This window comes from Abramis brama, assembly GCF_963993115.1.
Source record: "Abramis brama genome assembly, chromosome: 7".
Taxonomy (NCBI): domain Eukaryota; kingdom Metazoa; phylum Chordata; class Actinopteri; order Cypriniformes; family Leuciscidae; genus Abramis; species Abramis brama.
In genome coordinates, this window is record NC_139969.1 from 25324682 (window position 1) to 25349297 (window position 24616).

General features: G+C 36.2%; 1 protein-coding gene across 1 annotated transcript in view; it reads left to right on the forward strand.

Annotated features, from left to right (window-relative positions):
• Positions 1-12712, forward strand: part of ntng1b (netrin g1b) — a 56316-nt gene extending 43604 nt beyond the window's left edge. The window contains 3 exon segments of the mRNA XM_084119094.1: positions 2597-2623; positions 2834-2878; positions 12339-12712. Coding sequence (XP_083975220.1) covers positions 2597-2623; positions 2834-2878; positions 12339-12589 — 323 coding nt within the window. The 3' untranslated portion in view covers positions 12590-12712.
• Positions 12713-24616: the final 11904 nt, after the last annotated feature.

Here is a 24616-nt window from a genome sequence, read left to right on the forward strand (position 1 = left end):
GAGTCAGGAAGGAACATTGCGTGTGAAAGAGAAAGTGTCCTGCTGTGCTTACTGCCAGGCAGAGAAGAGGAGATCTCTCTATGTATAAAAAAGGCAATTTATGGGGTACACTGGGTAAGTGGTGAATATTTATTTTTAGCACCATCAAAATTTCATTTACTAATCATCATGGATGAGAAATGAGAATGCCTTTTAAATTCCTGTTCGCTTCCTGAATTTGATTCATCAGTGGGTTTTTTTTTAGATATATAATATACACTGATGAGCCAAAACATTATGACCACCTGCTTAATTGGTCTTCCACGTGCTGCCAAAACAGTGCCGACCCACCGCAGCATGGACTCTACAAGGCCCCCGAAGCAGAGTGCGATGCATTGTGTGTTGTGACGCATTCCTCCCATTATTAAAATTTTGTGTGACTTGTGCCATAGTAGACCTTCTGTTGGCTTGGACCAGATGGGAAAGCCTCCGTGCCTTGGGTTTTGGGTTTTTGAGCCTTGGGTTTTGGGCCCAACACCCTGTTGCCGGTTTGTGGTTTGCCCTTCTTCGGACACTGTTGGTAAATTCTCACCACTGCTGACCAGGAGCAACCCACAAGCCTTGCCATTTCAGAGATACTCTGACACAGTCGCCTTGCCAGATCTTTATTCCTTTATTTTCCTTTATAATTGTTTGCTCATCTATTATCATCTAATCTACCCAGACCTTAATATATGGCCTTGTTGAGAGATGATCAACGTTGTTCACTTCACCTGTGACTGATCATAATATTTTGGCTCATCAGTGTAAATTTTTTAGTTAAATTACTTGTAAATTTTACATGTGCTAAATTACTATATAGTACTATATATATATATATATATAGAGAGAGAGAGAGAGAGAGAGAGAGAGAGAGAGAGAGAGAGAGAGAGAGAGAGAAAGTATTATTAAATTAACTTTTTATGGACTATGGTGTATGCTTTACTTTTAATTTATCTTCCAGATTTTGGACAGCAAAAATGCAGGAAAAAAATGTAATCAACCCAACTCTGACTGTGGACAGTCTTTATAACTTTCTGATTATAATGAGTGGTTGTCGATGCCACATCATCACAAGCAATGGCAGAAATGAATAGAATGATATTGTCAAACCACATGAAATATAGTTTTGTGGAATTTATCATATTCCTTTATGCACAAATGTTATATTAGCATTGCATACAGCATACTTATAATGCATGTGTGCCAGCCTTAACCAGGCAGAACCTTAAGATCTTGGTCTTATGCGTGCAGAGGCGGATTTTCAATTCTGTGCTCTTGTTGTGTCCCATGTGGGAAGAACAGGTGCTCGAGAAGCAAAGAATTATGTGTGTTTTGGTACTTTTGTGATAAATAAGATGTGCGTCGGTTTAATCAATGCACACTGAGCTCATCTACCAGCTGTCCACTTCTTCCTGTTTTCCAGACTTGTCATTCATAGCTCAGGTGAGCAGAATTCCCAATTAGCCTTGAGTCGCTAACGCTGTAATGAGGCCTATGATGTGCCGTGAAAGCTGAATGCAAGAATCCAACCACGTCCGAGTCTGAAATCTTTTGAGGGCTAAACATAATGTGGCAATGAAATAGCTGTTAGTGACTGTTGCTAGTCAAGCATTGTGCTGAAAACACTGGAGAATACATAAAGTGTAAACCACCTCGGTGGTCTGTGGTTTTGCAGCCGTAGCATGCTGAGATATTCAGGGCTGTTATTCTTTGAATAGTGTCCTATAGACTGACTGGAGAGCTGCACGTAGGTCCATTGGTTTGAAATGTCAGGCCTGTCATAATAGTTGATGGTTGAAAATAATTATATAAAAAAGAATCTGATGGATAGGAAAGTCAAATCGTTTAATAAAATGTGTTAACTAATAGCACCACTAAGTAATGAATAATAAATAACATAAAACACTCTGGCAGGCTGCATGTAGGAGAGAGCGGGGCACAACTTTACACTTTTTAACTTTCTCAGTGTATGTCAATTCACTTGGTGTTCAGAGTATTTGTTTTTCCAACATTAACTTCATTAACACAGTGTATACTTTTTACTTGATTTACCCTGGAAAAATGGAATTGAAATGTATAAAAAAAACTAAAATACTACATCATACACATGTTCTACTATTTGATATGTATATTTAAATGACTTAAACCTTGTAAGATATGATACACGAATGAATGGAATATGCACAGCAAGATCACAAATCAAACAGCCGAGTTCTGTCTCCGTCTCTCAGAAACCAAACCAGCTCTTTGTCAAGAGTAGCCTTATAATCAACTATAGGCCTATACATTTTCTACTACTTGATATGTATATTTAAACCAATTAAACTACTGTATGTGTGATATGATAGGCTACATATTTCTCACTCTCTCTCAGAGACGGAATTTAAGCAGGTATATTCTTCATAATTTGTTTTCATTTGCATTTGTAAAAGAGTTCATCTGGAAGAAAAAAAAAAGCTGTGATGCATCACAGTTTAAACATATTTATCTGACTCATTTACTGTAAAAAGCTTCTGTAATTTGTAAATGTAATTTACGTAAGTGATGCTAACCTGAGTTATTTCTTTTTCCCCAGGTATCCCAAACCATCTTGGCACCTCTGGTAAGTTATTCACTCTTAATGGTGTAATAAACATCATTTGTATTTCAAATCAATAAAGATACTTTAAAATGTAGAACAGAATTTGAAAAATACTCAAACATCCTAATTGAAGGTCTGTTGATAAAATGGACATAAAATGGATTAGAATTAATTCTAATTTAATTATTTCAAATTAGAAATAAATTGATTCTTATTTTTCATTTCATCAAGTTCGGCCAAATGCTTCTTCACTTGGAGTTGCAAACCGAAATCAAGGTAAGACTTTCAGAAATTAATTATTTGTTTTAATGCCTGCAAAACAACCAACCACAGATTTATTTTTCCTACGTCTCATACTAACAAAACGCCTTTGTTTCTACTTTGATCTCCTCTGCGATTTCAGTCTAGCCTCAAATCTCAACAGACAAGAAGTCTGAGAAACAATTTTGTGTGACTCATCGTCTGTGGTTAGTTTGTTGTTAGGTTGTTAATAACAATGAGATGCTTATGAAAAAAAGTTAAAAGTCATGGCCATGAAGTATGATTTGACAGTTGCTAATGTTATTCGGAGGCTGCTAAAATATATTTTGTCACTAACATTTAGATGGTCTCAAAGCTTAAGGATGAACTAAAAGCCATGAACTTTTGATGTTTATGGAGTGTTTAAGAAAAGAGGATTGAAAAACTGAAGGCTTCTCATTTTCGCCACTCCTGCTGATTGTGAGTGACAGAGAGTGGTCTCTTTTCTGTCAGGACCAGAAGCAGAACAAAACAGAGGATTGTGGGAATCTGTCTTGTTGTTCTACACCCACATCTTCTAGGTCCAACCCTTCTGTTAGTAAGCAGCCAGCGGACAGCAGTGTTTAATGATGACCTCTTGGATAACAGGGTCTTCTGATAACCTCTCAATGTAATTAGTCTCAAGTATCTGAGAGAAAGATGTGAGGAATATATGAGATGGTGGTAGATTTACTGCACATGCATTGATTTTAGAGACTTCTGAAAATCAATGCATGCGCACTAAACAGACCACCATCTCGATAATCTCTTCAGCGGATGAATACAGTGGGGAAACCATTAATCAAAGAAAGATTGTAAGGAATAGAAGAAAATAGTAGTGGAAAATATGTCAAAGGGACCTGTGCACTGGGCACTGAGATACATTTGAGAATTGTTTATGAGTTAGAGAGTAGTTAATGCTAATAAATCAAATGAACAAAAGACAGTTTGGGATTTATGGGAACTTAAAATAGCTTGTAAGGATAAGCAACAGGCACAATATTCTATTTTGATTCTGTTAGTGATTTTTTTCAAATGGTGGGCAACAGCCCAAAAAATGTTTTGCAGGTCTGTTCTGTTCTGCAGGGGAAAAAACAATGCAACTAAGAGTGCATTGTTCAGACAGCTAGATAAATAGGTCAATACAGTAAGTTAAAAAATAAATAAATAAAAAAAAAACATAAATTTTGCTGATAACATAAGAGGTATGGTCGCACAAATATTAAGAGTCTGACCGATAGCAATAAGCTATCTACCAAAAAATGACTGAAAATTTCGGTCACATTTCAGATTAGGGTCCAATTCTCACTATTAACCAACTATTAATTATGACTTTTTGCCTCAATAAACTCCTCACTGCTTATTAATAGTCAGTAAGGTAGTTGTTGAGTTTAGGTATTGGGTAAAATTAAGGGATGTAGAATATGGTCATGCAGAATAAGGCATTAACATGTGCTTTATAAGCACTAATAAACAGCCAATCTCCTAGTAATATACACTCACCTAAAGGATTATTAGGAACACCATACTGTGTTTGACCCCCTTTCGCCTTCAGAACTGCCTTAATTCTACGTGGCATTGATTCAACAAGGTGCTGAAAGCATTCTTTAGAAATGTTGGCCCATATTAATAGGATAGCATCTTGCAGTTGATGGAGATTTGTGGGATGCACATCCAGGGCACGAAGCTCCCGTTCCACCACATCCCAAAGATGCTCTATTGGGTTGAGATCTGGTGACTGTGGGGGCCATTTTAGTACAGTGAACTCATTGTCATGTTCAAGAGACCAATTTGAAATGATTCGAGCTTTGTGACATGGTGCATTATCCTGCTGGAAGTAGCCATCAGAGGATGGGTACATGGTGGTCATAAAGGGATGGACATGGTCAGAAACAATGCTCAGGTAGGCCGTGGCATTTAAACGATGCCCAATTGGCACTAAGGGGCCTAAAGTGTGCCAAGAAAACATCCCCCACACCATTACACCACCACCACCACCAGCCTGCACAGTGGTAACAAGGCATGATGGATCCATGTTCTCATTCTGTTTATGCCAAATTCTGACTCTACCATCTGAATGTCTCAACAGAAATCGAGACTCATCAGACCAGGCAACATTTTTCCAGTCTTCAACTGTCCAATTTTGGTGAGCTCGTGCAAATTGTAGCCTCTTTTACCTATTTGTAGTGGAGATGAGTGGTACCCGGTGGGGTCTTCTGCTGTTGTAGCCCATCCGCCTCAAGGTTGTGCGTGTTGTGGCTTCACAAATGCTTTGCTGCATACCTCGGTTGTAACGAGTGGTTATTTCAGTCAAAGTTGCTCTTCTATCAGCTTGAATCAGTCGGCCCATTCTCCTCTGACCTCTAGCATCAACAAGGCTTTTTCGCCCACAGGACTGCCGCATACTAGATGTTTTTCCCTTTTCACACCATTCTTTGTAAACCCTAGAAATGGTTGTGCGTGAAAATCCCAGTAACTGAGCAGATTGTGAAATACTCAGACCGGCCCGTCTGGCACCAACAACCATGCCACGCTCAGAATTGCTTAAATCACCTTTCTTTCCCATTCTGACATTCAGTTTGGAGTTCAGGAGATTGTCTTGACCAGGACCACACCCCTAAATGCATTGAAGCAACTGCCATGTGATTGGTTGATTAGATAATTGCATTAATGAGAAATTGAACAGGTGTTCCTAATAATCCTTTAGGTGAGTGTACTTGCTAATAAGCAACTAGTTAATAGTCAGAACTGGACACTAAACTAAAGTGTTACCTTAAATTCTATATAATTTTGTCTAAATAAATGAAAAATAAAAAGCAGTGTTAGATTACTTTTTTCAAGTAACTAAAAACGATTACGCAAACCTGTATGAGCTGAATACAGCCATGAATTTATGTTTTCTTTTGCATTTGCACTTTTGGTGTGAATGCCTTTACCAAAATTTGCCAAAAATAGACCTGTTTTTTTTTTTTTTTTTATTAAAAAGCAAAAAGTAACTCAAAAGTAATGTAACACATTGCTTTCCATAAAAAGTAACACAATTACTATAGTTACTATAACTGTAACGCATTATTTTTTAAAGTAACTTTCCCCAACACTGCAATCAATTAAAGGTACAATCAATTATAATGTACAGTATGGAAAAGGTCTGGGCTGCGTTTCCCGAAACCTTCTTAACACTACGTCGTTCTTAAGTTACACCTTAAGCTGTACCTTATCGATAATACGTGTTTCCCGAAACGTTCTTAGTTAAGTATACCTTCTGTAAGTCATACGTTCAGAAGGTTGGTCTGGACCTCTCTTAGCTTTACCTTATCACTGTTGCAGGTATATATGAATATAATTCTGAAGTTTTAATACACCCAGACAGTGTTCAGTTAGGCTAATTCAAGTGTTTTCATACAAAGAATAAAATTGTCATTACACTGATTGTTGTTAGATTTTTAATTATATTATTATATATATATTATATTATTAATTTAATTTAATTAAAGAGCACTTTTAAAGGCCAGTGAAAGCATAGGCTACTGTCAGTTAAGTCCTATTCGGACGCTAATTGTTTCTCATGGGCTCGTATTTTAAACATTTACAGGGGTAAGTCGGTGATTTTAGTGCTGTCCGAATCCATAATATCAGTGTTTTTTCTCACCCAACCCGCGTAAAAATCCCTGGCCAAATTAGTACCTACTGTTTTTTTGACAAACAGGTCGTGTGGTAATTTAATTGCCGTCTGAATACAAGTTTTTAATCCAGTTTACAAGAAGAGATTTAAAATTCACTGTTTAAATCCTTTTTGATCACTGCCGAGCATTGTATGTAAGATGTACACTTTTATTACTGAAATGCTGGAAAGTATTTACAAGAACAATATTTAATCGCAGCTCCACCTCAGCGAACAAAAATGGGAAAGAGAAGAAAGCACGTAAAAAAATAAATAATGGTTATCATGGCAGCAATATATGATACAATTTTAAAATATCCTAGGCTATTACTATTTTTTATAATATCCCATGAGTCCTAATAAATGCAATTTCAAATATTTCTAAAGTGATTCTTTTATAAAGAACATCGCTTTCTCACATAATGCAGTGAAGCAGCCCCTGCACAAGAGAATAATTGATTCTCGAGTCATCGATATCAACCAATTCGGCAGCATCGCCACGGACAGCACCGGGTAACGTCGCATGTAAGAAGGAATATCTTAAGCAGCTTCCTAAGGTATGGTTCGGGGAACACGCCTAGAAATGGTATACCTTTAGTTAAGTTATACCTTAAGAGTCTTCGTAGCGCGCTAAGAGACAACGTTATCGGGAAACGCAGCCCTGGTCATTTTGAGATTTGCCAAAGATTACATTTAACAGTATTATTAATGTTTTTTAAAAGGGTAACATAACCTTTGCCGTCATCTAACATTTAGTCAATCTAAATGTAAAAATAAGGGAGATGAGCATGAACAATTCAATATCCAATATCGACTGAAAAAAAATCTCTAATATCTAACTAACATGTGGGATTGCGTGACATGCCTTCATCCTCAAAAAAAAAGAAAAAAAGAAGTACAATTTTTAAGTACAAAGTACAAAACAATGCAAGAGAAAATACATAATTATTTTTTGTTTACCAGTTTTGGTACAGCATTGGATGACTTAATGTCCAAAGTAAAATCTGAGTAAAATCAGTCAAGAACCACTGATCTAGACAATATTGGAAGAAGATTAAATATTAAAAGTGACCAAATTAAGACATTAACAGTAAGAGCAAACAGAAAATAAACTAAACTAAAGAAGATCCTTAGTTTAATTCACAGTACTGTCAGGTTTGGGGTGAAGAGATGAGGCGAGGGCTCAGGTGCCGAAAACAATGGGCTTTTATTAATAATAATAAAAATAATTAAAAAAATTAAAAAATACCCAGAGGGGGAAAACAGGACCGACTTGACTTGACTTGACTTCATTTGACTTGACTTCATTTGACTTGACTTGACTTGACTTCATTTGACTTGACTTGACTTCATTTGACTTGACTTGACTTGACTTGACACTTCACTTCACTTCACTTGTGCTCACACCAAACATGACAAAACCGCATTCTACAAGTTCTGTGTTCCACAACACATGCGGACGAAACCGCACACTCATACAACAAGACAGAGCACACGAGAACGAGCCAATGCTCATTTCGTGCGCTCACAACAGAGGACAAAAAAGCATGAATGTCCGAGTCCTGACACAGAACCGAAAACCAAACTAGACATGAGTGCCGGCATCCGAACACCACGCTCCAAACGTGAAACAAGGCATACAGACAAGAGAGTGCACGAAGCCGTGCGCTCAAAGACAAGAAAATACAGGAGACTCTGTCAAAAAAACCAAGAATAAACTAGACCAAAGTGACAGAACCCAGACAAATATGGCACTTTATGATTATTCATGTCAATAAGGAACAACCTCTTCTCTGCCGTATGCGTGCGTCACTATTGCTCAAGTCGGGAGCTGCCTGTTCTGTTCCATTGACGTGTGAAAAAGTCACTGTAGTCTGCGAAGGTGCAATACAGCACATATGTCTCCCTGGGAGATGCAGACCTCGGCCAGGGTTCACACCTCTTTTTTTTTCTTAGGTCAGAAGGTAAAGCGCAACACAAGTGTAAATGCAATCCATCCCACTGTACGCTACATGTGACAGATGACCTTGCACGTCTTTCACGATGAAGATGAAGACCGGGGCAGACGTGAGCGTGTGTGTTCAATGCTCCCTCAGTGCGTGTGCATATTTGAAGAAATAGTCAAAGAAGCAGCAGCAGCAAGTCTGTCTTCTGAGTACACTTAAACCGCACCCTGTGCTCAAAACTAATCTTGGGTACAGATGCTGCTGGAAAGACAATAGCTCTTTAGGGTCCTCTGGAGGCCTGTCAGCATTTGGATAATCCCATACATAGTGAACAAAGTAAACTTCAAGCCTGGAGATTTAAAGTTTAAATCCCAGCAAAATCTTTCTAGAGTTGTCACTCAAAATGGACATTGAGCTTTTCTGAGCATCCGTTAAACCATGCCAGATGGGCTTTTCGTGGAGAGATAGGATATAAAAAGTGATATTTCAGTGTTAAAATCGCCCTCAGCACTTAAAATGCTTAAAAGTGAATACTGTGATGTATTTCGGTTTGTTTATATAGTAGTAGAATTGCAAGTATAGTGAAGAAAAGCTGTTTGATGTGTAGTAACCTTTTATGGCCATGTCACAGGCCTAACAGTGCCCTTTAGCTGTGATTAAGTCATCTCACCTTTATTTCTGTACCGCTTTATACAATACAGATTGTTTAAAAGCAGCTTTACAGTGATAAACAGGAAAATAATGATTCATTGATGCAAAAAAATAATTCCATTCTGCTGTAAAGCAGCTCTAAAAAGACAAAAATAAATGTTCATTGTTCAGCTAAAGTCAGTTCAGTGTTGATTCAGTTCGGTTCAATAAGTGTGCAAGGTTCATCAGTTATGGGATGAGTTCAATCCATCTATAAATCAGCTCTGGAGAAAACAGTGATGTCATCATCCAGCTCAGTTCAGTTTCCATCCAAATCAATGCAGTCAAATCAGTAATATTGCTGAAATAGCACAACATCTCATATATATACATCATATATATATATATATATATATATATATATATATATATATATATATATATATATATATGGCGTTTATATATACATTAGTATATATTGTGCATTATACTATTGCGCTAGTACCCTGAAGTATAAAATAAGAGGAAACCTGTGATGGAATCAATCAGGGAATAAAGAAAAACAGCAGAGAACATAGCATCAAAATAGCATTCATATACCATGTTCGTTATTTGCAGCAATCTTACATTAATCTGATTTCGAAGTGATCAGACAGCAGAAGTTATTGTTTCACCAGCTTCAACATCATTAAAGTCACCATGAAATCAAAATGGACAATTCTTATTTTTTAATTGAATATTGCAGTGTTTATTATAAATGATTTATCTGGGCTGGGTTTTCCGATAACGTTGTCTCTTAGCGCGCTACGAAGACTCATAAGGTATAACTTAACTAAAGGTATACCATTACTAGGCGTGTTCCCCGAACTATACCTTAGAAAGCTGCTTAAGATATTCCTTCTTACGTGTGACGTTACCCGGTGCTGTCCGTGGCGATGGTGCTGAATTGGTTGATATCGATGGCTCGAGAATCAATTATTCTTTTGTCCAGGCGCTGTTTCACTGCTCTATGCTAGAAAGTGGTGTTTTTTTTATTTTTTTATTTTTTATAAAAGAAGCATAGTTAAATAAATAGTTGAAATTACATTTATTGGGACTATTGGATATTATAAAAAATAATCCAAACTATAATAGACTATAATAGTCTAGCTACATATTTTAAAATTGTAACATATATTGCTGCCACAATAACCATTTAAAAAAATGTACGTGCTTTATTCTCTTTTCCATTTTTGTTCGCTGAGGTGGAGTTGCGATGAAATATTGTTCTTGTAAATACTTTCCAGCATTTCAGTAATAAAAGTTTACATCTTGCGTACGGTGCTTGGCAGTGATCAAAAAGGATTTAAACAGTGAATTTTGAATCTCTTCTTGTAAACTCAGAGATGTGGATTCAGACGGCAATTAAATTACCACACGACCTGTTTGTCAAAAAACAGTAGGTACTAATTTGGACAGGGATTTTTACGCGGGTTGGGTGAGAAAAACACTGATATTATGGATTCGGACGGCACTAAAATCACCGACTTACCCCTGTAAATGTTTACAATACCGGACGAGCCCATGAGAAACAATATTAGCGTCCGAATAGAACTTAACTGACAGTAGCCTATGCTTTCACTGGCCTTTAAAAGCGCTCTTTTATTAAATTAATAATATAATAATAATATAATTAAAATTCTAACAACAATCAGTGTGATTGACAATTTTATTCTTTGCATGAAAACACTTGAATTAGCCTAATTGAACACTGTCTGTGTGTATTCAAACTTCAGAATTATTCGTATAGCCCTGCAACAGTGATAAGGTAAAGCTAAGAGAGGTCCAGACCAACCTTCCGAACGTATGACTTACAGAAGGTATACTTAACTAAGAACGTTTCTGGAAACACGTATTATCGATAAGGTACAGCTTAAGGTGTAACTTAGGAACGACGTAGCGTTAAGAAGGTTTCGGGAAACCCAGCCCTGTGCATTTCACAATTTTTTTAATTTATGTGCCCTCGTAATCTTTAACCAAAATAACTAACCATTGCTTGAGAAGCCATTTCACTTGAATATACATCACATTAGGAAAGAAAAGACTATCACAACTTCTGTTTTATGCCAACTTTAACAACAGTTTTATATTTTTGAACCAATGGTTTGAATGACGGATCTGTGAAAAAGTTACTACAGTCCAACAATGCATTGTCCTATAGTTAAGCAGAGAGTTATTCTGTTGTACAGAGTTACGTTGATGGTCAGACTTTAAAAATAATAATAATATTAAACCAACTAATCACCTGCTTGGCCAGGCTGGGAAACCATTCTAAACCAGCTAAACCTAAGCTTGGGCTGCTTTAAATGTTTTTTTTTAGCAGGGTTACTGCTCATAGCTGGGGGTTTTTTTGTTTGGGTTTTTTTTTTTCAATTCTTTCCCTGCTTCTCAGAGACCCTAGATGAAATTCATCTGAATGAAAGCAGCATGTGATTACTTTCAGATTCTGAGCAAATAGTCATGTCTCTCCTCCCAAAGCAAATATTTTCCTTCATAATTGAAGCAAGTACAATGGAATAGCAATCCTATTTTTTTCCACTAAAGAGGTTGTTTACAGGTCAAGGGAAGGGAGATTAGAGCAATTCGGGCTGGATTGGCATTATGGCGTATATTTCATTGCACACCAATTCCCTGTTTGTCTTGAATTTGAACTCGACTTTTGGAGGGGGGGAGAACTCAAAACTTATATATGGTTTGTTTTTGTTTTGTTTTTTCATTTCAAAATGATTAAATTATGGATTCCAAAGCATTGTTGAACGGTTCATAAACAATAGGTGTTGATTGTGTTTGCTGCAACCTTCATATACTAAAAGGACTAGTCAACATAAGTAACCTGCAGCGCAGCATTTAGACTTTCCCTGGTAGCTTAATGCCAGAGATTTAGCAATTTTGGTCACACACTGAAAAATGTCACACAACGATATATTTCCTGCCCCAAATCCCCCCTACCTACTCTATAATTAATCATATCGCTTCTGCAATATTACAGTGGGACTAACATCCCCCGTGGTGTCCTTAAAAGTAACCGCTGAGCCTCTTGTCAGCGCCCATCATAAACAATCACACACACAGCAACCTGATGATCATCTTGATGGATGCACTTTTTTTCCCTGGAAAGTGTTTCCTGGCGAGGGGAGGAAAGCGACGTGCGTTCACCTCTCTTTTTCTCTGCTCCCCACAGCTCGAGTGTGTGACAACGTTCTCCTGCGCTGTCAGAACGGCGGTGTGTGTCACCACCACCAGCGCTGCCAGTGTCCGGCAGGTTTCAGCGGCATACTGTGCGAGAAGACCCAATGCCAGGGTGACTCTTGCGAGGAGCTGCAATCCAGCCAGACAGCCCTCCGCCCCCCACCCGCGGCCCAGACTCTCCCGCTGGCTCTTCTATCTCTCATCCCCTCCCTGCTGGCTATCTGGGGCCTTACATCACTCTGAGGGGAACTAGTTCGCCCCAAAGACATTCTCAACAGGGGCTCTAATCCTGAGTTTCTGTCAGAGGGCACACAACGACTGAAAAGAAATGCTCCCTTGATGCGGAAGAAAAAGAAAAAAAATCATTTTTAGGAAACCACAAGGTTTTCTACTCAGTATTATGTCAATTAAAGTTTGCCGGAGATGATGGATAAACTGGAAGAAGAAAAAAACTAGAGAAACTGCAAGAGAGAAAAAAAAACAAAAACAAGAACAACAGCACACAATGACTGACACTAATGACTGTCTTTGTCTTTTTTTGAAAATGTTAGGATGAAATCAAATACACTGTTACATTGCTCTGAAGCCATCCGTCAGATTAAGACTTCATCTCAATCCTAAGAGCGCAGAGACACTGAAATACGATTTGTTTGGCAACGAATCATTGATGTGAGGATGAATCAAGATGAACTCGTAGGCTGTCACCGAAATTTACACACACGCTACCACGACTGGTTGTCAGACTTCTCACACTTTACCTTTTCCTGACCCTCTCTCTTCTTCCTGTATCTATGTGAAGTCATGTAAAAGACCCCTGATGTTTGTCACACAAAAAAAAGTATCCTGTTTATCAGAAATGATCAAATATACAGTACAGTAACACTTGAAATTTTGTACTGGGGTATTTTCATGAAAATGAGAATTTGAACAAGAAGACCTTGTTCAACAATGTGACTTTTTGCACCGCTGTGACAACCTGTAGAATTTTGGCTGGGTCTTTTTATTATTGCCCTGATGGAGTTGCATATCCCTGTTCAGTTGCTAATCGTTTTGCTTAAAACATGCGTTTATATTCTCACCGACCGAACTGTACGGGAGGTTTCACCAAAGGGCTTTGGTGAGGAATCCTTTGTTGCTTGAAGCCAACTATGTTTGTGAATTAAAGATAAAAAATAACTGTTTATGGCCATTTTGTGAAAGAAAATCTTCAAGAAAGCAGGTGCTTTTTTCTTTCAGGTGTGTTTTCAGCAGCTCAGGCGTGTTTTCAAAGCTCTTAGCAACTGCTTTAGAGATCCCACAAATTGCAGGAAAATGGAATTGAATGGTTAGCACTCTCCCAAACAGATGACGATAGTGAACAAACATGTAATACAAAAATCCGCCTTGAATCCGTAGAAACGTTCACCTGCCAAAGTATGCAAATTTTGAACTACATAACATAACAACCTCAACAAAATGGAGACACTTTATAATAAGTATACAGTAATAAAGTACTTACAAATCATTAACAAATTATTAGTTTATAGTTAATGTAGTCTACAATGTTAATATAATAATAGGCAATATACAAATAGTAAGTTCTTCATTCATTGTCACTGTAATTAACACAATTATTATTGTTTAATTATAGCTCGTATTAAAGGGATTATTAATGGGTTATTAGGAGTAAATTGTTCTCAGTTTAGATGAGCTAATACTATTTACAGTTAATAAGTTGTTAACAAAGCATAAAAAACATTATCTAACTCTCTACATATGAGCTAATTAGACAATAATAATTTGGTTCATTTCAGTGAAAATTAGATCTCACTATTTGTATATAGCCTATTAATATATGAACAATGTAGAGACTAAAATATACAAACTATTAATTAACTATACACTAATTGTTTGCAAATGATTTGTAAGTACTTTATTATAGTACTATAATATATTATTATATATATTGTTACCCAAAAATGTATATGGATGAAAAACAGGTAGTCCATTGTTCACCCTCGCTATGTCAGTTTTATGAAATCAGAATTTTAACATTATGGGCCTCATAGACAAATTCCATTCACACCAGCGATTAGCCAATATACAGTAAGAACTGATATACATAAGGGATCATGAACAGCCAGTCATTATTACACAATAAACCCATCAGGGTGATCAGGGTTTATTTTCCGATAATGACCAGATGACAGTATCAATATCCTGCTGGTGCGATGGCAACTTACCAAATTCAAACATTGCAACTTTACTGTTGCAAATATAATGGTAAATAGACACAAAATGTATATTCTTTTAATCAATACTTTTATTCAACAATGATGCATTCAATCGATGATCAAAAGTGACAGGAAAGTCATTTAAAATGTTAAAACAGGTTTCTATTGTATTAAGCAGAAAATATTAAATATCACAACTGTTTTTAACACTGATATTAATTAGAAATGTTTCTTGATCTTCAACTCATAATATTATAATGATTTCTGAAGGATAATATGACACTGAATACTGGAGTAATGATGCTGAAAATTCAGCTTTGCATCACAGGAATAAATTACTCTAAATTACTCTCTATTTGAGATCGAATATATACTATATTTAGCTCTATTTTTAATTATTTCCCTTTGTGTCTCTTACTGGCATAAGGAAAATGATTGGATGAATTGTAGCCATTAATTGCTGGTTAATATTCCTGTAGCTCAAACTGTAGCACAGGTCAAGCTTTTGCAACCCAGGGGATGCATGAACTGGTAAAACAACTAGTAAAAACTTAACGTTTAATGCAAAAATAATAATAATAATAATAATAATAATAATGTTTAATGCAATGCCTTTGGATAAAAGTGTTTGCCAAATGCATAAATGTAAATGACACTACTCAGTAGCTGGTACTAGTCAAAATGTCAAGGCACATTTTCTGACATAGTTCAAATTTCAACTGAAATCTATTCATAAAAATAGTAGTAACAGGGCTTGATCTAAGGGCACGGCAATAAAAGTATTCCAGCAGAGACTGAAATCAAATGTAAATCACAAACCGAATGAGTAAGAGAGGTGTGTTGACGAAATATGGATTGGAGAATGTCACTCACTGCGAGGCATAACACGCAGTCGTGATACGGCAATCATTTTCAAGTCCACGATGGGCACTTAAATGGAAATGAAGTCATTCTGTGTCTGTGACACATGTGGAAAGCGGGTCTGAGGCTGGATAGATTACATTAGTGAGATTAGGCCTCTTCATTTCAATCAAATCAAATCCTCTATTGCCCTTGATCTTAATAACTTTTCTCCCAAAAGACAAGTATGAGTGAAGATGTCATTTTATTTTGAGAAATAACTGCCATGTCCATTTACTCCTTTGTAAATTCCATTGATGATTAGGCCCAGGTTGGCCGTTTTTGTTCGACTCATTTCGCTCAGCTTGATAGATGCGGTCAAATAATTAGAAACACTTTGCACTTCCAAGATGGAAATTTAAGATTGTCCAGATAAATGAGTATAAACATTGCACCCCCACCCAAAAAAAACAAGCTGTACTGCATCTCATTAGGTTTGAATGCAAATGCAGTCAGAATGCTAATGAGTCTGTAATGAGACTGAATGCAAACTCCCTCCAGCAAACTACCACCTCTATTTTTGATGGACATCAGGGGTCAATGAGGGCCTATGCCGTTCCTCATTCCTCATACTTTACAATAATAACAGCATGCTCTTTAGAAAACAGCTTCTTTTTCAACCCAGACTATTGTTATACATTTTAGCAGCTATTTTTACACAATGCGTACCTGATTGTGCATTTCGAAAGCTCTGCATACTAAAAAGGTGAAACAATTCGACGACTTTCCCTCAAGCTGTGAATGAATTTTGAGGCTATTATTTGTCACCAGTTGGAAACAAAATGGCATGAGTATATTCAAACTTCAGACAAATAATGTTACAGTGCTATTTCAAAACTACACGAAAGGCCTCAGAGACTGTGAGATCTCTTTCAGTATGGTCTTTATAACATCACTCTGGGATCCTCAATGGCTTACAAAACTAATGGCTCGTTCTCAAGGTCCTATTTTTCAAAGCGCAGGACAGCATGAGGAGCTTCCCACTTGAGACTGTCCCTGACAATGTTACTAGGCCAAGATGTCCCACACCTGAGATGAGAGAGAACATGAGGTTCATTTTAGCAAGGCTGTAAAACATCTTTTTATGCCTTCCTGCTTCTCCTCCAACTTTTTTAAACTTTTAAAGGTTATAGTGTATCAAGAATGAGTGGACATTTGATGGATGATTATTGAAGCACAATGTTTTTTTTAAAGTACAGGAGACTCCGTGTAGATAACACAACACTGCCGTAAAACATTATGCCTTTTTTCTCCAGGATGTGGCCTGTTTACTGAGAATGATGCTTTCCTGAGAGTAATGGCCACATCCATCTCCAAGGAACAGGACTGTAATGCCTTATTCAAAGCAGGTTGTGACACTTTGTGGAGGCAGCTGCTCACTTACACTTTTTGGAGTAAAAACCAGCTTATGAGAGATGTAGTTCACTTTTTCCCTCATGGCCCTTAAAAGTCTGAGACCACTAGTGAAAAAGCTTCTGTTTTCTAATTTATTATTATTATTATTAATAATAATAATAATAATACAAAAAATAAATCTAGACATATTATTTCATCAATTTGTGCTTCAATGGAAGCAAAGAAAGTATTTGTATAAATGAGTTCACATGGTAAATGTCACAAATTTACTACGGAGAAAACGATGGGAAAAAATCGTATTCATGTCATAACATTTATTTTCATAGATTTTTAAAAACGTATTTCTTTATTTTTAAATCAGATTTCGAATTTCAGTGTGGTCTCAGACCCAACTGCATGCTTTATTATCAGATGAGTAAAAGCCATTTACACTACCGTTCAAAAGTTTGGAGTCAGTCATTTTTTAAATGTTTTTGAAAGAAGTCTCTACTCTCCAAGGCTGCATTTATTTGATAAAAAACAGTAATATTGTAAAATTTTATTATAATTTAAAATAATTGTTTTCTGTTTGAATATATTTCAAAATGTAATTTATTCCTGTGATGGCAAAGCTGAATTTTCAGCATCATTACTCCAGTCTTCATTGTCACATGATCCTTTATAATAGAATCATTATAATATGCAAATTATAATTTTTTATTACAAATAATAATTTCTTGTTTTTAGCAATGTTGAAAACAGTAAGGTTGCTTAATTTTTTTGTGTGGAAACTGTGATGCATTTTTTTCAGAATCCTCGAACGAACAAATCTTTTTTACCAAATGTCGGTCCACAGCACTTTACAATAACGTTTCATTTGTTAACATTGCACGTTTACATGAAATGAGCGCTTTAGCGTAAGTTCTGCCGGGAAGACTCAATTGCTACACTGTAAAACATTTGCTGTAGTTATGCAGCTGCTTGCCAGTAACTTACTGTAGATTTAAATTGATGTTATTTACTGGCAACAGTTTGTGCAAAGTTAAATGAACATTAAACATTAACAAGTCTTTGTCTTTACAGAATAAAACTATAAAATAACAACCTAATGCAAAGCATTCTGGGAACCAGAAATCTTCATCAACCTTTTTCTGTTTTTTTTTTCCTTCAGATTTTGGTTCCCAGAATGCTTTGCATGAGGCTGTTATTTTAGTTTTATTCTGTAAAGATAAAGACTTGTTAATGTTTAATGTTCATTTAACTTTGAACAAACTGTTGCCAGTAAATAACACTTTAAAACACTTTAACAATTTAAATCTACAGTAAGTTACTGGCAAGCAGCTGCCAGTAATACTGTAATTTATACAGATTTTTTTTACAGTGTACGTCTTATTACCTTCTCATCTATCCAATCACGTTCTAATACTTGTAGTATAAAAGATGTCTGAGTTCGCAGATGCTGACGCCATCAATTACCTCCATCCTCCCCACCACCACCAGGATGGTCCCTTCCCATTCCTCCCAGGGGGTCGGCTGCGCCCCTGCCTTCGTCTTCAGGCAGGAAATGCAGATTCCGTACCCTCGGATTACGAGCTACGAACGGGGCCAACGCCAAATAACTTTATATCATAATATTGCTTGCTGGGCTGTTAATAAATGTATACTATACGGTATTTTGCCTCCCAAGTCTTTCTGGTAGAACTAAGAATGAACAATAATTCTGCAGCATTTATTATTCATAGCTAATGTTAATTTCAGCATTTACTTATACATTTTAAGATCCAGATCTGTATGTAAACATTAGATAAAGCACTGTGAACTAAAATGAACATGAACATCTTTATTAACTAACATAACGTAACATTATTAATTAACAAATATGCATTAACTAATGCTAACAAATGAGACATTATTGTAAAGCGTTACCTAAATAATACATATATATATATTTTTACATAATTTCAGATAATAAAAAAAAAGAAATCTTACTGAGCCCAAACTTCTGAACATGGTACATTTTTACATTTTTTAAAACTTTGAAACTTCCACCTTCACATGCACTAAGAATAATGCTGAGTGCACATTAAATTGTGTTGGTTTATGAAGAGATCAGTGTTTTACGCTAGCATGACTACATAGGAGAAGACATACCAAAGACACGGATGCTTCCATGCTGGATATTAACCACAGGGAGCTTCGCTTCAGTGGTCTGGCCCAGTGTGTGCCTTTCACTTCTCTTCAAGGACTCAAGGGTGGGACATACATAGTAAATGTATTTATTGGATTCTGCCACAGTCCGCATCATACAACACATAATTAAAGTGCCCCCATTATGTTTCTGCATATTACCTTTCATGCAGTGTGTAATATAGCTGTTTGTGAAGGTAAAATATCTGCAAAGATTTAAAGATTAAAGTACATGACAAATAAAGCTATTATCTCTTAAAAGAAAGAATCAATTCTAAACTGCCTGAAACGAGTCATCAGTAATTCCAGTTTCACTTCCTGTTACATTCCTATGTAACAATGTCACTAATTTGCATAATGCCAGCCTATGGTCTTCGATGGCTGCCCGTGAATGACGTCTACTTTTATTACCACACTGTAGCTGAGGCCTGGAAGAGTTTGGTTTGTGTTGTCGACATGTCGAGAAGACACTGTTTTCAGCGCTGTGAATCCACTTTGGATGCACTTCCAAAGAATTAGGACTCGTGCTGGAATTGATACGGAAAAACTGACAACATCGTTACTGTTCTTATCACCTTGTATGTGTTGAGGAAGCCTCCGGAGCTGAAATTCAGATATGGTAATGAGTGTTTCGTTTCTAACATGCACTGTAAGCGGTAGACCAATCACAACAGACTGAGCCATCTGACCAATCAGAGCAGAGCAGGCTCACAGAAAGGATGGGTTTAGAGAGACTGAATCTTCAAACAAACCATTTTCAGACTTTGAGAAATGAGGTGATGCTGCAATGTACATTATTAGAAAATGTCTTTTGACATTGGATGCATGTAAACCTATTGTAGGTGACCTCCAAAACAAAATTAATAGCCTTTAAAATTGCAAAATAGGGGCACTTTAAAACTTGATTAATCAACAGTTTAGTCATTGGTGACTTGTCAGTTAATTGTCTTTATAGAAAAATGTACGGGGTATATGCCTGGTGAGCAACAATAACTTCCTGTCTTATTAAAAATTGATTCAGAAAATGGCCACCAGAAAATTGTGGTTGTGATTTTTTAAATAGCCATAACAATGCACACATTTTTTTCTGTTTCAGTTTAATCTGGTTAGGTTTTGTTTAATCAGGTTACTTCCCATCCTGGTAAATCAATAAAGTGTAAATCTAAAAGGATTAACTCCAAATGTTGTAGTTGTATGTGAGGTGAGGGAGATGTGACACCGTTATACAATTTCCATTTAGGAGACAGTTTTAGGGTTTTATAAGCACTCTAGCCAGGGTCAAAGCCATTAGTGAGCGTCTGAGATCTTTTTTCATGTCTCTTGCACTGTATATTTCACATGTTGGCAACCTTTCTTCTGTAATAAGGGAACATAATCAGATTGCAGCTGTTGTTGTGAAGGCAGCTACTGTGTTTTTCTGGCTCACCTCAGTGCTTAAGTGAAGGGCATACAGGGTCATACAGGTTCAGATAGTAGGGTAAGAGGAATGTTATACTTTAACCCCCAAAATACTAAATTATGTTTATAACCAGGTGTTAAAGTTGGAATCTGAATAATGGCATCCCACCATTAAAACTTGGGGTTTTCAGCATAATTCCTTATTTGGCTCCACTTTATTTTGATAGTCCACTTTAGACATTCTACTAACTGTACATAACTTTGCAACTACATGTCAACTATCTCTTATTAGAGTATTAGTAGACTGTAGTAAACTTTCAGTAGACTGTTAGGTTATGGTTAGGTGTTAGGGTTCGGGTTAGTAGAATAAGCTGACTTGTAGCTGCCAAGTTACTTATAGTCAGTAGAATATCTATTGGGGGACCAACAAAATAAAGTGTTAGCAAATATTAAGCAGACAGTCATGTAGCTGCAAAGTTACTTATAGTTAGTAGAATGTCTAAAGTGGACTATCAAAATAAAGTGTTACCCTTTATTTTTCTGCAAAACTTGCAAATATTGCATATAAATATCCCAGACAGAAACATAGTGTCTGCCCAGATTCGGCCCACATCTGGTACGTGTGGATTCCATGTGTAGCAGATGTGGGCCGGATCTGGGCCAACACAAGACCAGCAACACTATTACATATTGTAATAATGACAGACATGTCACAGTCTGACGTGTCCCTTTGACAGCAGTGATGCCTGGTGATTACCAATTTAGATTAGTACACGACAGACCAATTGAAACACAGTTTAGGTTTGGAAGGCACTGTATTCTTAATCTTATCAAATGTGGAAAATATTAATTCGGGGTTTTTAATTCAGGTTTTCTGCAAAAACATCAAAAGCTGCAAAAGACATGTGACCATACACCACAGATATTATGCAACAGCCCAGGATGGAAGGTTATATCCAATGATCTTGTTGGTTAGTTCACACAATGAACAAGTAATCCAGTTTCAACTGCAGTTAAGCACTATTGCATATAACAATACTGCTGAACTAAAATAACCATATGGTTAGAAACCAAAAGGATGAAAGAATTCAGAATGCTTCGGTCTTAAAATGAGGACGAGACTACATTCTTCATCAACATCCGCCTTATCAGATATAATGAGTGCATTTGCATATAACCTTTATCTCAATGTGTAGCATGTTGATGGAGCCACGGTTGCTGCAAAATTACAATAAAGATAAAGAGAAGGCGAATGGAGACGTAGTGAAGAGTAGAAATGAAGATTGTAGGGTTCAGTGCTTATTTATCAGTGTAAACAAAGTCAAAGAGGGGAAACAAACCACCTGAATTTGAACAGGCATTATGCTTCTGAGCAAATATAATGAGAGAGACCAATGGTAAAAAATAAATAAATCAAAAAAATCAAAATCAGTGTTTCATTCCATACTGAGATTGATGCCACTGGTTCAGGAGGATGTTGTGGTGAGTGGAGACATCTGGGGTTGTATTTAGCGATGATTCATCAAACGGGTATCACGAAGAGAGTTTGATTGACACGGCATCATTAATGCATAATGCAGAGCACTTAGGTCACTCAGTCATCAAATATTCAGCAGTTAACACGCACTTAGAAGTGAGTGTCACGAAAACATGCCTTGTGTTCTAATTGAACTTTTGTGTTATGGGAAGACTGAATATGAATAAGTTTTGTACATAGTTATGTATACACTTGAGGGTATAATCACATAAAGCCACACTGGCCAGATCAAACTTTGATCTTTGAGTTATTAGCCTCGGCACTCCTGAAATGAATTTGTCTTACAGAAACCAGGGCTAGTTGTTACACGGGGATGTTGTTGCAAAGTCTCTTGCAAAATGTAGCGGTAACACTTTATAATAACGTTCAGTTGTAAGTCATTTATAAGTGGTTAGTTATTGATGAACTAGTCATTTACAGAACATTCATAAATGAGTAGCAAGTGATATACTAACATTTTATGTATGTTTTGTAAATTCCGTTCCAAGTCATTTACATGTGATTAGTTAATGATTAACTAATTATTTACGAAACATGACTATGCGTTCATAAATTATTAATAAGTGATATGTTAATTATTGTATGTATGTTTTGTAGATTCAGTTATAAGTAATTTACAATTGATTAGTTAATGATTAACTAGTCATATACAAAACATGAATATGCGTTTCATAAATGTTTAATAAATGTTTGGTTTTTTGTATATATGTAGCAATTAGAGGGTGCAAAAAGTGTTGTAAATGCCTTGAATACACATACAGATCATTTGTAGGTATATGTAACACATTTACAAGTGATGAATAGTTTACACTTTAGATTAGGGGATGCAGAAAGTGTTGTAAATGATTTATCCATGTGTTTACACATCTATAACAGGTGTTGAACACTGTAGTGTGTACTGCAGTGTAAGTGCTGACTGTGAGGGTATAGACAGCTTCTCTGAAACACATGGAGTCTTTAACCACTGTGCACCTGATGTGAGCAAAACATACAAAAAAAATTGTAACATCATTTATTAAACATTTATGAAACGCATATTCATGTTTAGTAAATGATTAGTTAATCATTAACTAATCAATTGTAAATGACTTATAACTGAATCTACAAAACATATAATGAACATATCACTAATTAATCATTTATGAATTAGTCATGTTTTTTAAATGATTAGTTAATCATTAACTAATCAATTGTAAATGACTTGTAACACAATTTACAAAACATACATAAAATGTTAGTATGTCACTTGCTACTCATTTATGAATGTTTTGTAAATGATTAGTTCATCATTAACTAATCACTTATAAATGACTTACAGCTGAACGTTATTATAAAGTGTTACCAATATTATTATTAAATGATGTCAACTGTTGTCCTGTTGACATAATTTATGCAGCCTAACAATCCTTTAACGGATTTGAATTTATAGAAATGTGATAGTGTGCTATATGTATATGCTAGGTTAGAGATGTGTTTTTGATCGAGATTTAAACTGACAGAGTGTGTCTGCCTCCCGAACAACAGGAAGACTGTTCCAGAGTTTAGGTGCTAAACAGGAAAAATATCTACCTCCCACAGTCGATTTTTGATATTCTAGGTATTATCAACTGGTCAGAATTTTGAGATTGCAATAGACGTGAAGGACTATAATGCGTTAAGAGCTGGCTCAAGTTCTGATGTGCCATTTAGAGCTTAAGTAATTAGCAAGATTTTAAAAGTTATGCCATGTTTAATAGGGAGCCAATGCAGTGTTGACAGAACCGGGCTAGGTTACACTTTTGTTTATGGTTTAATTCTCACTATTAACTTATTTGCATACATATTACTAGGATGTTGGTGGTTTATTAGTACTTATTAAGCACATATTAATGCCTTATTCTGCATGACCATATTCTACATCCCTTAATCCCACCCAATTCCAAGTCATAGTTAATAGTTAGAATTGGACCCTAATCTAAAGTATGAACCCAGGCTAATATAGTCATACTTCCTGGTCCTAGTAAGAACTCTAGGTGCTGCATTTTGGACCAGCTGGAGTTTGTTTATCATGCGTGCAGGGCAAACACCTAGTATAGCATTACAATAATCTAGCCTTAAGGTCATGAACACATGAACTAACATTTCTGCAATTGTCATTGAGAGCATATGTCGCAATTTAGATATGTGTTTAAGATAAAAAAATGTGGTTTTACAAATACTAGAAATGTGGCTTTCAAATGAAAGATTTTTATCGAATAACACACCCAGGTTCTTATCTGACAATGAAGACGTAATAGAGCAGACTTCAAGTGTTAGGAAGTATTCTAGGTTATTGCGTGCAGAGGTTTTGGTCCAATAATTAAAACTGCAGTTTTTTCCTGAATTTAGTATAAAGGAAATTACTAGTCATCCAATTTTTTATATCAACTATGCATTCCGTTAGTTTTGTGAATTGGTATATTTTGTCAGGCCGTGAAGAAATATAGAGCTGTTTCATCAGTGTAACTGAAAACGAACACCATCTTTCCTAATGATATCTTGCAAGAGTAGCATGTACAGGGTGAAAAGCAACGGTCCTAGTACTGAGCCTTGCGGTACTCCATACTGAACTTGTGATTGATATGATAGGCTGGCGGTAAAGAGGGGTTTTTAGAGACTGAATCTTCAAACGAACTGTATTCAGACTCTTTGATAAATGAGGTGTTGTGCAATGTATATTAT